The sequence below is a fragment of the Marmota monax genome, unplaced genomic scaffold (assembly GCF_021218885.2).
Source record: "Marmota monax isolate L192 unplaced genomic scaffold, Marmota_monax_Labrador192_F-V1.1 WCK01_AAM20220418_F8-fsc00062, whole genome shotgun sequence".
In the NCBI taxonomy this organism is placed as follows: domain Eukaryota; kingdom Metazoa; phylum Chordata; class Mammalia; order Rodentia; family Sciuridae; genus Marmota; species Marmota monax.
In genome coordinates this window covers 1,400,438-1,421,386 of record NW_026695221.1, presented here as the reverse complement: position 1 = coordinate 1,421,386, position 20,949 = coordinate 1,400,438, and the positions used below count along the sequence as shown (strand labels likewise).

At 37.7% G+C, this 20,949-nt stretch overlaps 1 protein-coding gene across 8 annotated transcripts in view; it reads left to right on the top strand.

Moving 5' to 3' along the window:
• The window catches only part of LOC124085118 (beta-galactosidase-1-like protein 2), an 85,911-nt gene that overhangs the window by 758 nt on the left and 64,204 nt on the right, over window positions 1–20,949 (top strand). For 3 of the 8 annotated variants that reach the window (XR_009225761.1, XR_009225762.1, XM_058575304.1), the window contains exons 2-4: window positions 152–198; window positions 1,163–1,283; window positions 2,938–3,429. Coding sequence is in view for 4 of the 8 variants with exons in the window: in XM_058575304.1 (XP_058431287.1) it covers window positions 3,350–3,429 (80 nt within the window). In the remaining 4 variants the exon portion in view is untranslated. The remainder of the gene's footprint in view (window positions 1–151; window positions 199–1,162; window positions 1,284–2,937; window positions 3,430–20,949) is intronic. The other 5 variants (XM_058575306.1, XM_058575307.1, XM_058575305.1 and 2 more) reach the window with 5 other exon arrangements.

Below are 20,949 nucleotides of genomic sequence, written 5' to 3'. Positions count from 1 at the left end.
TAGGCTAGCTGGTGAATCAAATGAAAGAATTCATGTACAGAGTTCAGAACAGAGTATGGTACACAAAACATTGTCAATAAATGTTAGTCAACATTTCTAAAATTCAGATTTACCACAGGCAGAAGACTGAACTTTTAAGCTTCTTTTTCAGGAACCCTTAAAATATTGAAAATTATGATTCATCTGCTTTTATTCCAGGTAAATGGTAAAATTACATTTCCTTTTTGCCAATTTTACAAGTACAAACGTGAAACATTAAGGTTTTTAAAAGGGGCCATCTACATTAAATACAATTAAATACATTACATCTATTTATTTGTTCTAATTAGTTATACATGATAGCAGAATGCATTCTGATTCATAGAACACAGAAACTGAAGTTTCATTACCTCCGCAGTGAAATCCCTATTTTCCATCTTTTCTGTGTCTGAACATCTCCACATACCTTATCATCTAAATTTGTTTTGTTATTGGTACTCAGGAAGACTCATTATTCCTGAGTACTAGGAACAGCAAAATGCCACTGCACCATGCCAGTGAAGGCAAGTGATTGACTTATTCAGTGACCAACTCTATATGTCTCTACAGTACCACTTCCCCAATCCCAGGTTAGCCCCATTGAAAAGAAAAGAGTGTCATGGGAGAAAAGGTTTCTCTGAAGATGTCGGAAAGTGTCTGAGGAGTTTCCAGAGGGGAGGGGGAATTTGACTGAGGTCTAGTGGGTTTTTTTGGCATAATTGATGACAAAGAACTTCAATATGTGCCAGTCAAAGGCACAGAAAGAAGATTATTTAGGAGAGTAGATACATTCCAGGGGAAATAGGGGAATCTCAAGAGAGTTGCCTTTGGGGTAAAGCAATGAATAGTATTTAAGGAAGAATGTGGGCTATCTCCAGAGGGAGAAACAGAAACCCATTGGTGTGGTATTTTATATATATAATCAGGCTATGCTAGGGACTGGAGTAGAGGTGGACTAAGGTGGAGTTACATAATTTTGTGCTAGTCTTCCCTGCACCTGTGCATTTCCTTTTACATGGGCATGGGCCAAGAACATACAGATCAGAAATTACATTATTCCTTAGTGCTTTCTGCATATCAATGGCTCATAGGTGTTTCCTTTAAGACTCAGTATCTCTCTCTTTACCCTAAATTCCTACCTCAGGAGAAAGGTTCCAGAGAGGCAATAGTCAAATGGAAGATTCGACTGGACCAGTTTTTCCAACTGAAGATGAAACCCCAGGTGCCAGGTGACCTGTAACAAGGAGTGGATGAGAAGGAAAAAAGTAAGCCTGTAAAACCTTAGAATGGAGAACAATTTGTCACTATAACCCCCTTTGTGGTGAGAAGATAGGGCCCTTAAAACTTTGTTAGCCTGATTGGGACTGTACCAAACTTCTTTTTTTAAAATTAATTAATTTATTTGTTCTAATTAGTTATACATGATAGCAGAATGCATTCCGATTCATAGAACACAAATGGAGCACAATTTTTCATTTCTCTGGTTGTGATGACCATTTGTGTCATCATACATGTTCCTAGGGTAATGATGACTGTCTCATTCCACCATCTTTCCTACTCCTATGCCCTCTCCCTTGCCCTCCCTCCCCTTTGCCCTATACAAAGTACCCCCTCCCCATTGTGGATCAGCATCCACTTATCAGAGAACATTCAGCCTTTGGTTTTGGGGTATTGTCTTACTTAGCATATTCTCCATCTCTATCCATTTACCTTCCAATGCCATGATTTTATTTTCTTTTAATGCTGAGTAATATTCCATTGTGTATATATACCACAGTTTCTTTATCCATTTATCTATTGAAGGACATCTAGGTTGGTTCCACAGTTTAGCTATTGTGAATTGTGCTGCTATAAACATTGATGTGGCTTCATCTTTGTAGTATGCTGTTTTTAAGTCCTTTGGGGTATAGATGGAGAAGTGGGATATCTGGGTCAAATGGTGGTTCTATTCCAAGTTTTCTAAGGAATCTCCATACTGCTTTCCAGATTGGATGCACCAATTTGCAGTCCCACCAGCAATGTAAGAGTGTGTCTTTCCCCCCAGATCCTTGCAACACTTACTGTTGCTTGCATTCTTATTAACTGCCATTCTGACTGGGATAAGATGAAATCTTAAGAATAATTTTGATTTTCATTTCTCTAATTACTAGAGATGTTGAATTTTTTTTTCATATATTTGTTGATTGATTGTATATCTTCAGAGAAGTGTCTGTTCAGTTCCTTAGCTTATTTATTGATTGGGTTATTTTTTTTTTTTTTTGGTGTTAAGTTTTTAGAGTTCTTTATATATTCTTGAGATTAGTGCTTTATCTGATGTGCGCATGGTAAAAATTTACTCACATTTGTTATGCTCTCTCTTCACTTCCCTGATTGTTTCTTTTGCCGAGAAGAAGCTTTTTAATTTGAATCCATCCCATTTATTGATTCTTTTTTTAAAAAAAAAATTTTAAATATTTTTTTAGTTGTAGATAAACACACAATATCTTTATTTTATTAAATTATTTTTTATATGGCGCTGAGGCTCGAACCCAGTGCCCCACATGTGCGAGGCAAATGCTCTACCACTGAGCTACAGCCTCAGCCCCCATTTATTGATTCTTGATTTTATTTCTTGTGATTTTAAGGTCTGGTATTATGATACTTCCTGCTTCACTCTTGTTTCTAAGGATTTCTTTGACTATTCTGGGTCTCTTATTTTTCCAGATGAATTTCACTATTGCTTTTTTTCTATTGAGACTGTCATTGGGATTTTGACTGGAATTGCATTAAACGTGTATAGTGCTTTTTGGTAGTATGGTCATTTATTTGTATATAAATGGCTAGAGTTTCAAGGACTGTGTTAAATAGAAGTGGTGAAAGAGGGCATCCCTGTCTTGTTCCAGTTTTTAGAGGAAATGCTTTCAATTTTTCTCCATTTAGAATGACATTGGGAACATGGCGGTGGGCGCAGAGAGATCAAGTCTCTGACCTCTTCAGCTGTGCGGGCATAGGGAGTCATAAACCGTCTAAATGCTGTTTGCTCAGGATCACTAGGCAATGCTGAGCTGACGTGGATCTGGGGCGAACAGTCTGGGCCTCTCAGAACACACACCGAGCCCGGATTGGCTGAATTCAAGCTCCCGTTCGCCTGCTTCTCGCAGACAAACTGCTGTGACTCAGCACTAAACGATCCTGCTGAACAACTGGTCGGCCCTTCTGAACCTACGGAGGTAAATGCCAACCGAGCCTTCATAGGCAGTGGCCACATGATTGAAACGAGGCTGGGAGAGACAGTCAGGACCCACCCGTTACATTGGTCACCCGGCAAAGGGAACGAACTGTCACCATTTGCATGGGATACCACCATGGCAGAGAACAGACGTCACCAGAATGCGGCAGAGGAGATAACTTCATTGAAACCAGCGGCGACAGGTGTGTAATCCACTAGCCTTCCCTCTCCACACAGCGGGGAAACCTTAAGGGCCCCTCCCAGCTCTCCCGTGAGCGCGTTAGCCAGACCAGGGGAATCAGGAGTGGCGCAGGACTCATGGCGCGGAACTCCCGGCTACCGCTCCCACCAGTGCTGACAACTGAGGTCTCTTGCACCAGCTTCCGGGGCTGTGGCTACCGGAGGGCAAGCAAAATTCACTGAGGGTTCTCAGCCCCAAGCTCTACAAACTTAGGGTCTGAGGGAATGGCAAACAGGGAGAGTGTGCCCAATCGTTCATGAAAACAGGGCTCCCAGGAGCAGCAGACCTGGTGTGTAGCCAGTATTGTGGTGAGCGTCACTGGTGAGCGGGGCCTGGCTTGAGGAAAAGTGGGGAAGTGACTAGACACAAGAGAAGGCCCTAGGCACTCAAGATTGGAGACCCGCCCAGTCTGGGAGGAGGAGCTGCTGCACAGTGATTGGTTCCTGCATATTGAGAGGAGAAGCTTGGCCCTGTGGGCACAGCTCCACCTACTGAAAGAGAAGTTAATCAAACTCTAAGACTGCATTTATTAATTTTTTTTTAAATTTGGGTTTTTTCTTCTTTTTTTTGTTGTTTTTTAAATTTTTTTTTATTTTTTTCTAATTTTAATTTTAATTTTTTTATTATTTTTAAAAATTTTTTTTCTTTTCTATTTTTTTCTTTTGTCTTTTCATTTCTTTTCAATTTTCTTATTCCCCCTTCCTTGAATTCTACCTGCTTACTCTCATTCTCTTTAGTGACTACTTCCCTTCCCTTCTAATACCTTTCCTCCCAAGCATCAAATAAATTTATAGGAGTAAACAGTAACTCAGTAGTCAAACAGAACAAGAAATAACATGAGCAGCATGAAAAAGCAAGGAAGAAAAAGAGTACAAACAATGCAGGACAGCCTGAATATTCAGGAGGACCTAGAGTCATCAGAAAAATAGTCATATACAGAACTCAAGGAATACCTTAGACAGATGGAATGGAACCTTAAAGAGGATATGAGACAGCAAATTTAAACAGTGAAAGAACACATTGAAAATGAATTACATAAACAGATAAAAGAAGAAGTTAAGCATCTTTATCAGGAGATAGAGATTATAAAAAAATCAAACAATAATTCTAGAAATGAAGGAAACTATAAAACAAATTAAAAACTCAATTGAGAGTATCACTAACAGAGTTGAGCAAGTAGAAGCCAGAACATCAGATAATGAAGACAAAATATATCATCTTGAAAAGAGTCTAGTCAACTCAGAAAGGCTGGTAAAAAATCACGAGAAAAACATCCAAGAGATATGGGATAACATAAAAAAACCAAACTTAAGAGTCATCGGGATAGAGGAAGGTATAGAGAATCAAACCAAGGGAATGAGTAACCTGCTGAATGAAATAATTACAGAAAACGTTCCAGAAATAAAAAAGGAAACAGATATACAAATTGTAGATGCATACAGGACACCAAGCATACAAAATCACAGTAGACCAACGCCAAGACACATTGTTATGAAGATATCCAATATACAGAACAAAGAGAAAATATTAAAAGTTACAAGAGAAAGGAGGCAGATTACATTCAGGGGTAAACCAATAAGGTTAACAACGGATTTTTCATCACAGACGCTGAAAGCGAGAAGATCCTGGAACAATGTATTTCAAACACTGAAAGACAATGGATGCCAACCAAGAATTCTGTATCCAGCAAAATTAAGCTTCAGGTACGACAACGAAATAAAAATCTTTCATGATAAACAAAAGCTAAAAGAATTTGCAGCCAGAAAACCAGCATTGCAAAGCATCTTGAGCAAAACACTACACGAGGAAGAAATGAAAAACAATAACCAAAACCATCAGTGGGAAGTGCCTCAGTAAAGACAGAGGGTGGGGGGAAAGCTAATCATGGAGAAACAAACTAAATTAAAAAAAAAGATAAATAAACAAACATGGCTGGAAGTACAAACCATATATCAATAGTAACTCTAAACGTTAATGGCTTAAACTCTCCAATAAAGCGACATAGGCTGGTAACATGGATTAAAAAAACAAATCCAACAATATGCTGCCTCCAGGAGACACATCTGATTGCAAAAGACATACACAGGCTGAAGGTGAAAGGTTGGGAAAAAATATACCACGCACACGGTCCTCGTAAGCAAGCAGGGGTGGCCAACCTCATATCGAATAAAATCGACTTCAAGACTAAGTTAATCAAAAGGGATAAGGAAGGACATTATATACTGTTAAAAGGAACTATTCACCAACAAGACATAACAATTATCAATATTTATGCACCAAATAATGGTGCTGCGACGTTCATAAAACAAATTCTTCTCAAGTTCAAGAATCATAGACCACAACACAATAATTATGGGTGACTTCAACTCACCTCTCTCACCATTGGACAGATCCTCCAAACAAAAGTTGAATAAAGAAACTATAGAACTCAATATCACAATCAATAACCTAGACTTAACTGACATATATAGAATATATCAACCATCATCAAGTGGATATACTTTTTTCTCAGCAGCACATGGATCCTTCTCAAAAATAGACCATATATTATGCCATAGGGCAACCCTCAGTAAATATACAGGGGTGGAGATAATACCATGCATTTTATCTGATCATAATGGAATGAAACTGGAAATCAATGATAAAAGAAGGAAGGAAAAATCCTACATCACATGGAAAATGAACAATATTTTACTGAATGATCAATGGGTTACAGAAGACATAAAGGAGGAAATCAAAAAATTCTTAGAGATAAATGAAAATACAGACACAACATATCGGAATCTATGGGACACAATGAAAGCAGTTTTAAGAGGAAAATTCATCGCCTGGAGGTCATTCCTTAAACAAAGAAAAAACCAACAAATAAATGAGCTCACACTTCATCTCAAAGCCCTAGAAAAGGAAGAGCAAAACAACAGCAAATGTAGCAGAAGGCAAGAAATAATTAAAATCAGAGCGGAAATCAACGAAATTGAAACAAAAGAAACTATTGAAAAAATTAACAAAACTAAAAGTTGGTTCTTTGAAAAAATAAATAAGATCGACAGACCCTTAGCCATGCTAACGAAGAGAAGAAGAGAGAGAACTCAAATTACTAACATACGGGATGAAAAAGGCAATATCACAACAGATGCTACAGAAATACAGAAGACAATTAGAAATTATTTTGAAAACCTATATTCCAATAAAATAGAAGATAGTGAAGACATCGATAAATTTCTTAAGTCATATGATTTGCCCAGACTGAGTCAGGAGGATACACACAATTTGAACAGACCAATATCAATGGATGAAATAGAAGAAGCAATCAAAAGACTACCAACCAAGAAAAGCCCAGGACCAGATGGGTATACAGCGGAGTTTTACAAAACCTTTAAAGAAGAATTAATACCAATACTTTTCAAATTATTTCAGGAAATAGAAAAAGAGGGAGCTCTTCCAAATTCATTCTATGGGGCCAACATCACCCTGATTCCGAAACCAGACAAAGACAACTCAAAGAAAGAAAACTACAGACCAATATCTCTAATGAACCTAGATGCAAAAATCCTCAATAAAATTCTGGCGAATCGGATACAAAACACATAAAAAAAATTGTGCACCATGATCAAATAGGATTCATCCCTGGGATGCAAGGATGGTTCAATATACGGAAATCAATAAATGTTATTCACCACATCAATAGACTTAAAGATAAGAACCATATGATCATCTCAATAGACGCAGAAAAAGCATTCGACAAAGTACAGCATCCCTTTATGTTCAAAACATTAGAAAAACTAGGGATAACAGGAACTTACCTCGACGTTGTAAAAGCTATCTATGCTAAGCCTCAGGCTACCATCATTCTGAATGGAGAAAAATTGAAGGCATTCCCTCTAAAATCTGGAACAAGACAGGGATGCCCTCTATCACCACTTCTATTCAATATAGTTCTCGAAACACTGGCCAGAGCAATTAGACAAACGAAAGAAATTAAAGGCATAAAAATAGGAAAAGAAGAACTTAAACTATCACTATTTGCGGAAGACATGATTCTATACCTAGAAGACCCAAAAGGATCTACAAAAAAACTACTAGAACTAATAAATGAATTCAGCAAAGTGGCAGGATATAAAATCAACACACATAAATCAAAGGCATTTCTGTATATCAGTGACAAATCCTCTGAAATGTAAATGAGGAAAAACACTCCATTCACAATATCCTCAAAAATAATAAAATACCGAGGAAGATGGCCGCTGTGCACAGGGATTGCTGAAGTGCTGAGCGTGGTGCTCAGAGCAGCGGCTTTAATCAAGATTTCGCACAGCGTGTAAGAACCCTTTCACCGTTAATCTGTAGCGGACCACTTTGCCAAGCAGCAGGAAGACCAAAGAGATCGCAAAAGAGACGCTTGACTCCCGGACGCTTTGCCGCCCAAAGCCGCGGGCGCTTTGCTCCCATCTGCTTCCTCTTTCGCTTCGCTCCGGGCAGAAAAGGTGAATGTGTAATCAGCATTTGATTGTAAGTACCCGAGGCAAAGAAAGCTCAGTGCGCCCTGCCTTTTTTTTTTTTTTTTGAATATTTTTTTATATAGGGAGAGTTTGTGGATTGGGATTGTTGGCTGGACTGCGGTTTCTGTGACAAAACCTCTGAAATGGAAATGAGGAAAAACACTCCATTCACAATATCCTCAAAAAAAATAAAATACTTGGGAATCAACCTAACAAAAGAGGTGAAGGACTTATACAATGAAAACTACAAAACCCTAAAAAGAGAAGTAGAAGAAGATATTAGAAGATGGAAAAATATACCCTGTTCATCTATAGGCAGAACTAACATCATCAAAATGGCGATATTACCACAAGTTCTCTATAGGTTTAATGCAATGCCAATCAAAATCCCAATGGCATTTCTTGTAGAAATAGATAAAGCAATCATGAAATTCATATGGAAAAATAAAAGACCCAGAATAGCAAAAGCAATTCTAAGCAGGAAGTGTGAATCAGGTGGTATAGCGATACCGGATTTAAAACTATATTACAAAGCAATAGTAACAAAAACAGCATGGTACTGGTACCAAAACAAGCGGGTGGACCAATGGTACAGAATAGAGGACACAGAGACTAATCCACAAAGCTACAGCTATCTTATATTTGATAAAGGGGCTAAAAGCATGCAATGGAGGAAGGATAGCATCTTCAACAAATGGTGTTGGGAAAACTGGAAATCCATATGCAACAAAATGAAACTGAATCCCCTCCTCTCGCCATGCAAAAAAGTTAACTCAAAGTGGATCAAGGAGCTTGATATCAAATCAGAGACTCTGCATCTGATAGAAGAAAAAGTTGGCTCCGATCTACATATTGTGGGGTCGGGCTCCAAATTCCTTAATAGGACACCCATAGCACAAGAGTTAATAACAAGAATCAACAAATGGGACTTACTTAAACTAAAAAGTTTTTTCTCAGCAAGAGAAACAATAAGAGAGGTAAATAGGGAGCCTACATCATGGGAACAAATTTTTACTCCTCACACTTCAGATAGAGCCCTAATATCCAGAGTATACAAAGAACTCAAAAAATTAGACAATAAGATAACAAATAACCCAATCAACAAATGGGCCAAGGACCTGAACAGACACTTCTCAGAGGAGGACATACAATCAATCAACAAGTACACGAAAAAATGCTCACCATCTCTAGCAGTCAGAGAAATGCAAATCAAAACCACCCTAAGATACCATCTCACTCCAGTAAGATTGGCAGCCATTCTGAAGTCAAAGAACAACTCCTGGCGAGGATGTGGGGAAAAGGGTACTCTTGTACATTGCTGGTGGGACTGCAAATTGGTGCAGCCAATTTGGAAAGCAGTATGGAGATTCCTGGGAAAGCTGGGAATGGAACCACCATTTGACCCAGCTATAGCCCTTCTCGGACTATTCCCTGAAGACCTTAAAAGAGCGTACCACAGGGATACTGCCACATCGATGTTCATAGCAGCACAATTCACAATAGCTAGACTGTGGAACCAACCCAGATGCCCTTCAATAGATGAATGGATAAAAAAAATGTGACATTTATACACCATGGAGTATTACTCAGCACTAAAAAATGATAACATCATGGAATTTGCAGGGAAATGGTTGGCACTAGAGCAGATTATGCTAAGTGAAGCTAGCCAATCCCTAAAAAACAAATGCCAAATGTCTTCTTTGGTATAATGAGAGCAACTAAGAACAGAGCAGGGAGGAAGAGCAGGAGGAAAAGATTAACATTAAACAGAGACATGAGGTGGGAGGGAAAGGGAGAGAAAAGGGAAATTGCATGGAAATGGAGGGAGACCCTCATTGTTATACAAAATTACATATCAGAGGTTGTGAGGGGAATGGGAAAATAAACAAGGAGAGAAATGAATTACAGTAGATGGGGTAGAGAGAGAAGATGGGAGGGGAGGGGAGGGGGGATAGTAGAGGATAGGAAAGGTAGCAGAATACAACAGTTACTAATATGGCATTATGTAAAAATGTGGATGTGTAACCGATGTGATTCTTCAATCTGTATTCAGGGTAAAAATGGGAGTTCATAACCCACTTGAATCTAATGTATGAAATATGATATGTCAAGAGCTTTGTAATGTTTCGAACAACCAATAAAAATAAATAAATAAACAAATAAATAAATAAAAATAGAATGACGTTGGCCTTGGGCTTAGCATGGACAACTTTTACATCGTTGAGATATGTTCCTACTTATCCCTATTTTTTCTGCCTATCCAAGAACAATATTAATCCTGATAATATTAATTCTGCCTATCCAAGAACATGGGAGAGCTTTCCATTTTCTAATGTCTTCTTTAATTTCTCTCTTTAGCATTCTGTAGTTTTGATTGTAAAGGTCTTTCACCTCTTTGGTTAGGTTGATTCCCAAGTTTTTTATTTTTTTTGGAAGTTATTGTAAATGGGGTAGTTTTCCTAATTTCTCTTTGAGAGTATTCGTCACTGATATAAAGAAGTGCATTTGATTTATAGGTGTTGATTTTATATCCTGCTACTTTGCTGAATTCATTTATTCGTTCTAGAAGTTTTCTGGTGGAATTTTTCGGATCCTCTAAGCACAGAATCATGTCGTCAGCAAATAATGATAGTTTGAGTTCTTCTTTTCCTGTTTGTATCTCTTTAATTTCTTTCGTATGTCTAATTGTTCTGGCTAAAGTTTCAAGGACTATGTTAAATAGAAGTGATGAAAGAGGGCATCCCTGTCTTGTTTCAGGTTTTAGAGAGAATGCCTTTAATTTTTCTCCATTTAGAATGATGTTGGCTTAGGACTTAGCATAAATAGCTTTTACAGTTTTGAGATATGTTCCTATGTATCCCTATTTTTTTTCTAGTGTTTTGAACATGTATTTTGTCAAATGCTTTTTCTGCATCTATAGAGATGATCACATGATTCTTATCTTTAATTCTATTGATTTCCGTATGTTGAACCAACCTTGTATTTCTGGGATGAACCCCATTTAATCGTGGTGCTTTTTTGATGTTTTTATGTTCGCTTTGCCAGAATTTTACTGAGAATTTTTGCATCTGTGTTTCTTAGAGATATTGGTCTGAAGTTTTCTTTCCTTGATGTGTCTTTGTCTAGTTTTGGAATCAGTGACACTGGCCTCATAGAATGAGTTTGGAAGTGTTCCCTCTTTTTCTATTTCATAGAATAATTTGAGGATCATTGGTATTAGTTCTTCTTTGAAGGTCTTGTAGAAATCACTGTGAATCTGTCTGGTCCTGGGCTTTTCTTGGTTAGTAGGCTTTTGATGCATCTATTTCATTGCTTGAAATTGATCTGTTCAATGTGTGTATCATCCTGACTCAGTTTGGGTAGATCATATTGCTGTAGAAATTTCTCGATGTCTTTGATATTTTCTAGTTTATTGAAGTGTAATTTTTCAAAATAGTTCCTAATTATCCTCTGTATTTCAGTAGTTTCGTTGTGATATTTTCTTTTACATCACGAATTTTAATAATTTGAGATTTCTGTCTTCCCTTTGTTAGTGTGGCTAAGGGTGTATCCATTTTGTTTATTTTTTCAAAGAAACAACTTTCCATTTTGTAAATTTTTTTCAATTGTTTTTTTAGTTTCAATTTCATTGATTTCAGCTCTTATTTTAATTACTCCTGTCTTCTACTACTTTTGGTGTTGAATTGTTCTTCTTTTTTCTAGGGCTTTGAGATGTAATGTTATAGCATTTATTTGTTGACTTTTTCTTCTTTTAAGAAATGAACTCCATGCAATGGACTTTCCTCTTAGTACTGCCGTTATAGTGTCCCAGAGATTTTAATATGTTGTATCAGTATTCTCTTTTACCTCTAAGAATTTTAACTTCCTCTCTGATGTCTTCTGCTATCCTTTGTTCATTCAATAGTATATTATTTAGTCTCCAGGTGTTGGTGTAGCTTCTATTTTTTATTTTATCATTGATTTCTAATTTAATTCCATTATGATATGATAAAATACAGGGTAGTATTATTGTAGGGACAAATGAGGTAAGGCACCTAAGGTAGCAGGAAACAGTTTTATTTGGCTGCAGCCAGGTTCAGAGGGCACAGCTTTCACTGTAATCAGTTAAGCCCCTGAACCCCAAGTTCAGGTACTTTCAGAATTTTATACCCAGCATGTAAGGGGAGGGGCTCAGGAGTTCACAGTTTGCAGAAGTTCACTTAAAAGCAGCTTTTTCTTTCACTGTTCTGGGCAGGTTAACCCTTCAAGGACAACACCTGAGAAGGGGAGAGTTTCTTTTTCCCCCTTCTTTCCCTCCACTGCCAACTGTTACCATAAAGCCCAATTGGAAACTTCTCTTATCTTAGAAATGTAGACATCTCTGTGAAGCTCCAGCTCAAGGCTAGAGGCCTTGTTTACACATTTCTACAAACTACTATACTGGATAAATGTTTGTGAAAAAACTAGTAAGAGTGTGTTCAGCACCAGGAGTGCTGATTTCTTCCAGACTAGCTGCCAAGTAAAATAGGGCAACACGAAAATAGGAAGTTTATCTACATTGAACTCTTTTGTAGAGATCTTTTGCTGACAGTCTTAAAATCAACCATGATGAAGATTTCTGGAGATGCTTAGCTAAGATTTTTTTGTAGAGGTGGGGGTGCTATTACATTATCTCTACTTTTGTTGTTGTTGTTGTTATATTTGCTTAGATTTGCTTTGTGGCATAATATATGGCCTATTTTAGAGAAGGATCCATGTGCTGCTAAGAAGAAAGTATATTCACTCATTGATGGATGAAATATTCCATATGTCTGTTAAGTCTAAATTATTGATTATATTATTGAGTACTATAGTTTCTTTCTCTAGTTTTTGTTTGGGAGATCTATCCAGTGGTGAAAGAAGTTTGATTGTCACACCTCTTATGTTGTGGTCTGTTCGACTCTTGAAATTGAGAAGAGTTTGTTTGATGAACATAGATATTCCATTGTTTGTGCCATATCTTTATAATCCTTATGTCTTGTTGGTGTATGGTTCTCTTAAGCAGTGTGAAATGCTTTATCCCTTTTGATTAACTTTGGCTTGAAGTCTACTTTATCTGAAATGAGGATGGAAACCCCTGTTGTTTACACAGTCCATGTGAGTAGTGCGTTTTCTCCCAGTCTTTCACCTTCAATCTGTGGATGTCTTTTCCTATGACATGAGTTTCTTGAAGGCAGCATATTGTTGGGTCTTTTTTTTAAACCAGTCTGCCAATCTAGGTCTTTGATTGATGAGTTTAGGCCATTAACATTCAGAGTTATTATTGAGACATGGTTTGTATTCCTGGTCATTTTGGTTTATTTTTGGTTTTTAACTTGACTTAGGACTCTTTTGCTGATAGTCCTAAAATCAACCATAGTAAAGATTTTGGAGACTCTTAGTTAAGATTTTTTATAGAGGAGGGGGGTGCCACTACAGTATCTTTTGATTGTCTTTTTCTTTAGTATACTTCCTCCTTTTTGCACCAGACTTCTCATATCTTTGTATAGTGTGTGTATTATTTCCTGTTACCTTTCTTTTCTGGTTACTTATCCCTTTTCACCCAGCCTCTGGATATATAACTCCAACATCCTGAATCTGTTGAGGGTACTAGAATACGTACCTGTCTCCACAAACAGAAAGGTCGTAGTTCTACCTACCTTTGTTAAGGGAGAACAGAAAGAGGGATTATCAGCACTCCTCATCCCAACAGAGCAAGTGTCTCAATACTAAGGGAGCATTGCTTTCCATTGCTTTGGAAAAGTGGAGCCTCTACTTTCTTTTTTTATTTGGAGAAGGGGGTCTTGCTATGTGGCCCAGGCTGGTCTTCAACTCCTGGGCTCAAGTAATCTTCCTCTTTCAGCCTCCTGAGTAACTAGGACTACTGGTATATGCCACCATGCTTGGCTGTGATTTAGTTCTTGAACAGTTCTACTCTGTTCATTTAGTTCTTCCATTCTCCAGCTTTCATGTTGGCTTTAAGCTTTTCTCACATTTTTGTAAAGAGCTATACAGGTAATATTTCAGAGTGGTTCCCTGGTTACCTTCCCTCGTCCATACTCAGACCACAGAAATTCTGATCCTTTTACAGAAAATCTAGAAGTATCATTGTTTCCCATTTTGTCTGTAAATGAATCCTTGGCGTTAGATTCATTCACCAGACTTTAAGGTCATCAGTCTAAGAAACATACCTGATGCATTATCCTTGGTGTCTGTTTGGCACATAGTAGGGAACTCAGTGTTTGCTGAACAAATGAGAAAAGACAGTAAAGAAGCCGTTACCAATAATGAAATATTAATTACTGGCAAATTCCACACAAGATTTGGCCTGACACATCAAAAAGTCAACAAGCTGGACACATAAGGACTTGGATAGACCTCTATGGAAATATGGGAAGTGAAAAACAAACTGAGAAGGTTACATACAGTGTGGGTACCATTTAGGTAGCATTATTGAAATAATGACATCGTAGAGTTCAAAATCAGATCTGTGGAGCTGGATTAGTGATAGTGTATTTGTCTAGCATGCACAAAGCCCTGAGTTCAATCCCTGGCACCATAAAAAGAAAAAAAAAGTTACAGGGAGAGGAAGAATGTCTCTATAAAGTACTACAGACATCTTGTTCCAGAACAGTTCAGACCCAGTCTGCCCTCTTTCTGGCTCTTCAATGGCAGGCCCAGTATTGTTACTGAAAGGTTGGTCCTTATCCCTCATGTTAATCCAATAATAAGAACATGGTTTTGAGAAAAAGGAAAAAAGAAATTTTATCACAGCCTCCTGTCCCAGAGGCTGTGATTCTACCCTTAAGGGGGAACTGGAATCAAAGGCTACATTCCATGTGTTCTCTGTGCTCTCTGTCAGGAGTTATAATTCACTTGTTAATTTTGAGAGGTAGTCATTTCTTAAATCTTCTGAATTACTTCATTCCTGTGGTGAGTGTGTGTTTCAGGATAAATAACTCTGCCTAAATAGAGATGAAAATTAATCCTGTTTCCCTGAGATTAGGGAGGGGAAGGGAGAAAGGAAGAGAAAGAAATATCTCTCTTAAAAATAAGTCAAGGGCTATATTTAGAGCATAAGTTGACAGGTGTTACCTGTACCTGCCTGTGCTGCTGTGGTTTGCAGAGCTTGCTTAGAGAAGAGTATAAGCGACTGAAGTCTCTGAGCCAAGGAAAGGTTGAAAAATAGTGCTGTGGTGAAGTTACCAGCTTGGTGGGTTCTGATATTCTTCATCAGAAGGATCAGATAAAGGCACAACTATGAAGGGAACAAGACTCTTTATTGGGACATCTTGCTTTGAGCAGAAGGGAGATCAAGGGAGTTAGGTCTAGTCTGGCTCTGTGAACAAAGAAGGAAGCAAGTTTTATTCATGTGTAAGGAAGATAGGAATGGACTAGACATTAGGAATGTTAATTGGCTTTAGGTACATTTCAAAAGGTGTTTTTCTTTTCCTGGGCAAGTAAGTACTTTAACCTTGAGGGAGGGGTAGTTAGCTGGTCAAAGTGGTGCCAGTTATTACATTTCATACTGATGCTGCATCCTGTATAAATAACTCTGCTTTGTGATAAAGATGAGTTGCTTTAGCTGTTAAGAGAACACATAGGTGGGGAAGTGGAAGAAAACACAAATCATGGCAAGCAAGAACTTAAGGGTCCTGGGAATTTGCTATTTTGGGTGAGTCTTCAGCAGTTTTTTTTCTTTACATTATTTTTCCTTGAAGTATCATGGCAAGGATGTCCTGGCTTTAATGATGTTTTTTTCAACTATTTTTTTGAGGCCTATAAAACTATTTGAGAATGCATGACAGAGTAGGGAAAGGCACATAGCATGCTCTTAATAGCTAACAAGAACAGAGATACCAGGCTTTAATAGCTAACAAGCTATGAGTTAATGCCAAGGAGTGCATTTACCTTCTTCACTATGGTGATCTCAGTGAGGCAGGCATTTGGCGCTATGGATTGATTTTTAAGCAAGAAGTTTGGTACCCGAAATTCAAGCCTTTAAGGACAGTATTCAGAAAGCTTCTGTGCCCCACAGCATGGCTCATGGGGATGCTTGATATATTTCCTCCCCATTCTCAGAAACAATATTCAACTGTAAAGGATCTTGTATGCCAAGGAGTTGTATTTTATTCTGTAATATTTATATATCCAATATGTAAAAGAATGAAATTGGACTTTTACTTTTCATCTTGCACAAAAAATCAACTCAAAATGGGTTAAAGACCAACCTTAAGTGGAGTAAAGACTTAAAATTAAGACCTGAAACCATGAAACTTCTAGAAGAAAAGAAAGAAAAAATCTTCAGGACACTGGATCTTACAATGATTTTATGGATATGACACCATAAGCATAGACAACAAAAGCAAAAATAGACAAATGAGATTATATCAAACTAGAAAGATTCTGCACGACAAAGGAACGAGTGAAAAAGCAGTATGCAAAATGAGACAAAATGTCTGATAAGGAGTTATTTTCTAAAATATATAAGGAACTCCAGGAACTCAATAGCAAGAAAACAATAAGCTGATAAAAATGACAATGAAGAACACAGATGGATTTTAAGACAAAAGAGAACCTTAGATTTGCTTTTCAGAAAATTGTCTTGTAGAGGTGTAGGAAATGTATTGAAGTTGGAGAAAACAGGGCAGGAAGACTAGTTAGATAAGTTGCCTGAGCCAGGAAAGGGATTGGGGCCTGCACAAAAGTGATGAAGAGATGAAATGTAAGCACCTATCAAGGAGGGCTGGAGGTGAGAAGATTCTGAGGAAGGAGCAAAAGGTGACTCCCAAACTAGGAGAAAAGGAGAAACTGGGGATATGAGGAAATTGTAGAACAGGTTTGGAGACATTGACCTAAAGCTGAGAGGGCACGCATTTCAGATGAAACATTCAAATGAACAATAGGACAGGTGGCACATGGGTGTGGCACTTAGGGAAGAGGCATGCCTGTCTGACCTTGCTGTGGCTCACTAAGACTGATTATCATCCCTTTTTATTAGAGCTGCAAGTGCTTGAACTTCTACTCAGCTAGAAGTTCTACTACATGCTACTAGATGCTAGAACTTCTACTCAGCTGTCTTTGCTCCTGAATAGTTTGGAGTTTGTTTTGGAGGGTTTTTTTTGTATTCTTTATTATTTTATATTTGTTCTTTTTAGATATACATGACAGTAGAGATATTTTGACATAGTATACATACTGGGACTATACCTTATTCTAATTAGGATCCCATTCTTTGTTTTCTTTTTTTTTAAGTTGTAGATGGATACAATATACTTATTTATTTATTTCCATGTGGTGCTGAGGATTGAACCCAGTACCTCACATGTGCAAGACAAGCATTCTATACTGAGCTACAGCCCCAGCCCATGGATCCCATTCTTGTGAGTTAGACATGATGTGGAGTTATACACTGGTGGTGTATTCATATCATATATCAACATTGGAAATTTGTGCCAATTCACTCTACTCTTTCCTATTCCCTTCTCCCTTCCTTACCCTTCATTTCCCTTTGTCCAGTCCACTGAACTTCTAGTCTTACCTTCTCTCCACTTGTTATGCATTAGCATCCACATCTCAGAACATTCGATCTTTAGTTTTTTGAAATTAGCTTATTTCATTTAGCATGACAGTCTCTCCAGATCTATCCATTTGTTGGCAAAAGTCATAAAGCCATTCTTTTTATTGCTGGGTAATATTCCATTGTGTGTGTGTAAAACATTTTCTTTTTTAAAAAAAATTTTAATAGTTATTGATGGAACTTTATGAATTTATTTGTTTATATGTGGTGCTGAGAATCAAACCCAGTGCCTTACCCATGCTAGGCAAGCACTCTACCACTAAGCCACAACCCCAGCCCCATGTATCACATTTTATTTTTCATTCATCTGTTGAAGGGCACCTAGGTTGGTTCCATAGCTTAGCTATTGTGGATTGTACTGCTATAAACATTGATATGGCTGTGTCACTATAGTATGCTGATTTTAAGTCCTTTGGGTATATACCAAGGAGTGGGATAACTGGATCAAATAAATGGTGGTTCCATTCCAAGATTTCTGAGGAATCTCTTTTGGAGTTTTTTTATTTGTTTGTTTTTGTATTGTTTTGCAGTGCTAGGGATCAAACTGAGGGCCTAATACCACAGAGCTACACTACTAGCCCCAGTATAATTTTTGTAGTTTTCTAGTCTTCCAGTATAATTTTTGTTATGTTTGACCTGACTCCACAGAGTTTCTGCTATTTCCCCTGTTCACTGATGCTTGTACCAACCTGATTACTCATGAATGAAAGAATTTTCTGTATATAAAAGCCGATAGAGAGGCTGGGGTTGTAGCTCAGTGGTAGAGTGCTTGCCTTGTACGCGTGAGGCCCTGGGTTACTCAGCACCACATAAAAATAAATAAATAAAAATAAAGATATTGTGCCCATCTACAACTAAAAAAAATATTTAAAAAAAAAAAGCCGATAGAGGGGCTGGGGTTGAGATTCAGTGGTAGAGCACTTGCCTAGCATGTGTGAGGCCCTGGGTTCAATTCTCAACACCACATATAAATAAATAAAATAAAAAATTAAACTAAAAACTTTTTAAAAATATAAAAAATAAATAAAAGCCCATATATATTTAAAATGATGCTGCAGCTAGGACATACAACCAGGAAACTGCTGAAGCTCTAACCATATTCAAAACTATGAACCCTGCAAAAGTGAACAGCCAAAAGCAAGCCATGTGCTTTGGTAACTGAAGGAGTTAGTGTTAGCACAGCTCAGGAAGAGAGAAGCAAAATCTAGTCTTTAGGGCTGGAAATACTCTGACGGTAGAGTGGTCATGTAAAACACAGGATGCTCAGTTTAAGTGCTAGATAAACAATGAATAATTTAGTATAAGAATGTCTCACACAGCTGAGCATGTTGGTGCATGCTTGTAATCCCAGCAATGTGAGAAGCTGAAACAGAGGATCCAAAATCAAGGCCAACTTAGACAACTTGGGAGACCCTGTTTCAAAATAAAAAATAAAAATGACTGAATATGTAACTCAATGGTAGAGTGCCCTTGGGGTTCATTCCCCAGCACCCCAAAACAAAAGAAAGAGAAGGGATGAAGGGAAGGAGGGGTGTGAGAGAGAAAGAGATGGAGAATATGTCCCGTGCAATATTTGAGGTATATTTATACTAGGTATTTGTTTTTTGCTGACTTTTAAATTTAGTTGAGCATCCTGACTTTTTGTTTGTTGAGTCTGGCAATCAACCTTTCTCAGGGGCATCTCCTAATATTCTCTCTCTTCTCTATGCTGCAAATTAAACATTCTAACATTTTCTCAAAAATATTTTGGTCATAGGAGATAGGGAAATTTCTGAGAGAGTTCTGTGATCCCTCTTTCCTGAACTAACTCACTCTCTCTCTCTCTCTCTCTCTCTCTCTCTCTCTCTCCCGCCACCTTAGAACTTAATCACTATCTGACGCACTATAGTATCCTTTTCTAGTTTTTCCTTTTTTGTTTTCCCCTTTTAGAATGTTAGTTCCTTGGAGGCAGGATTTCTTATTCTGTGCTTTCCATCTAAAAAGCAATCTTTACCATATGAAAAATACTCAATAAATATTTACTTGAGTGAGTAAATTAATTTTCAACTCATCCCTTTGAGAACTTTTGATCTATTTATGGCATTGCAGAAATCACAAGAGAAAATTTTGAAAGAAGAAACAACAGGGACTTTCAGTGTAAAACTAAGAATTGAGCTTGCCTACATCAGAATTATCTATAGAGTCTGTTAAAAATATGGACTTCTTCATCTTACCCAAGATCTTCAGAATAAATCCCTATGATTGGGACCCAAGAATTTGTTTTCACATTTGCTGCTACTTCTGAGTTGTTTTAGGTATTTTAAAATGACCAGTCCAAGCACTGGCATGTGGGCACTATGACCTATTCAAACTTCATATGGAATCTAGGAGGAAAATAAACTTTGTGCCATTCTTTGAAAGGCAAGCCTATAGTAAGGCCAGGTATGTAATTAGACATTCATATTAGAACTGCAGTTAAATGCACCACTGAAGGAATTGAGATAGTGTCATGGGTACCTCCGAATGTGACTTATTTGGCAGATGTAATTAGATAAGATGAAGTCATGCTAGACTACATAGGGTAAACCTTTGATCCATCCAGTAAGACTAGGCCTTATAAGATGGTCATGAATACACAGGCACAGGAAGATAATCATATTAAGAGGGAGGCATATTGGAGTAATGCATCTACAAGTCAAGATATACCAAGATATACCAATTGCCAGCTGTCTCCAAGAAGCTAGGAGACAGGCATTAAACAGATTCATGTAGCCCTTATGAGGAATCAACCCTGCTGACACTCTAGCCTCCAGAACTGTAATAAAATAAACCTCTGTTGTTCAAGCGACCCCATTTGTATTTTGGGTTTTTTGTTTGTTGTTTTGTTTTGGTGTTGGTGTGCTTTTCATCACTGTGACAAGAATACCTGACAAGAAAAACTTAAAGGATAAAAAGTTTATTTTGGCTCATGGTTTCAGAGACTCAGTCCATATTGGTGGACTCCCATCATTCTGGACCTGAATTGAGGTGGAACATCAAGGAAGAAAGGCATGAAAGAGGAAAGCTGCTCAACTTCTGGTAGCCAGGAAACAGAGCATGAGGTTCCAGGGAAATATAAACCCCAAAGACATGCCCCCAGTAACCTATTTCCCCAAGCCATGTCCCACCTACCTAAAGTTATCACTCATCCATTTAAAATAAGAATGGACTAAATAGTTTCAACTTTTATACTCTAATGATACTTTTACCTCTGAACATTTCTGGTATCTTTGGTGGGGATACCTCATATACAAACCATAGCAGGTTGTTTTTTGTTTTTTGTTTTTTTTTTTTCTTCTTTGAGACAATCTCACTAAGCTGCTCAGTATATCCTGGGGTTTGTGATCCTCCTGCCTCATAATCCTGTGTAGTTGGTATTAAAAGCCTG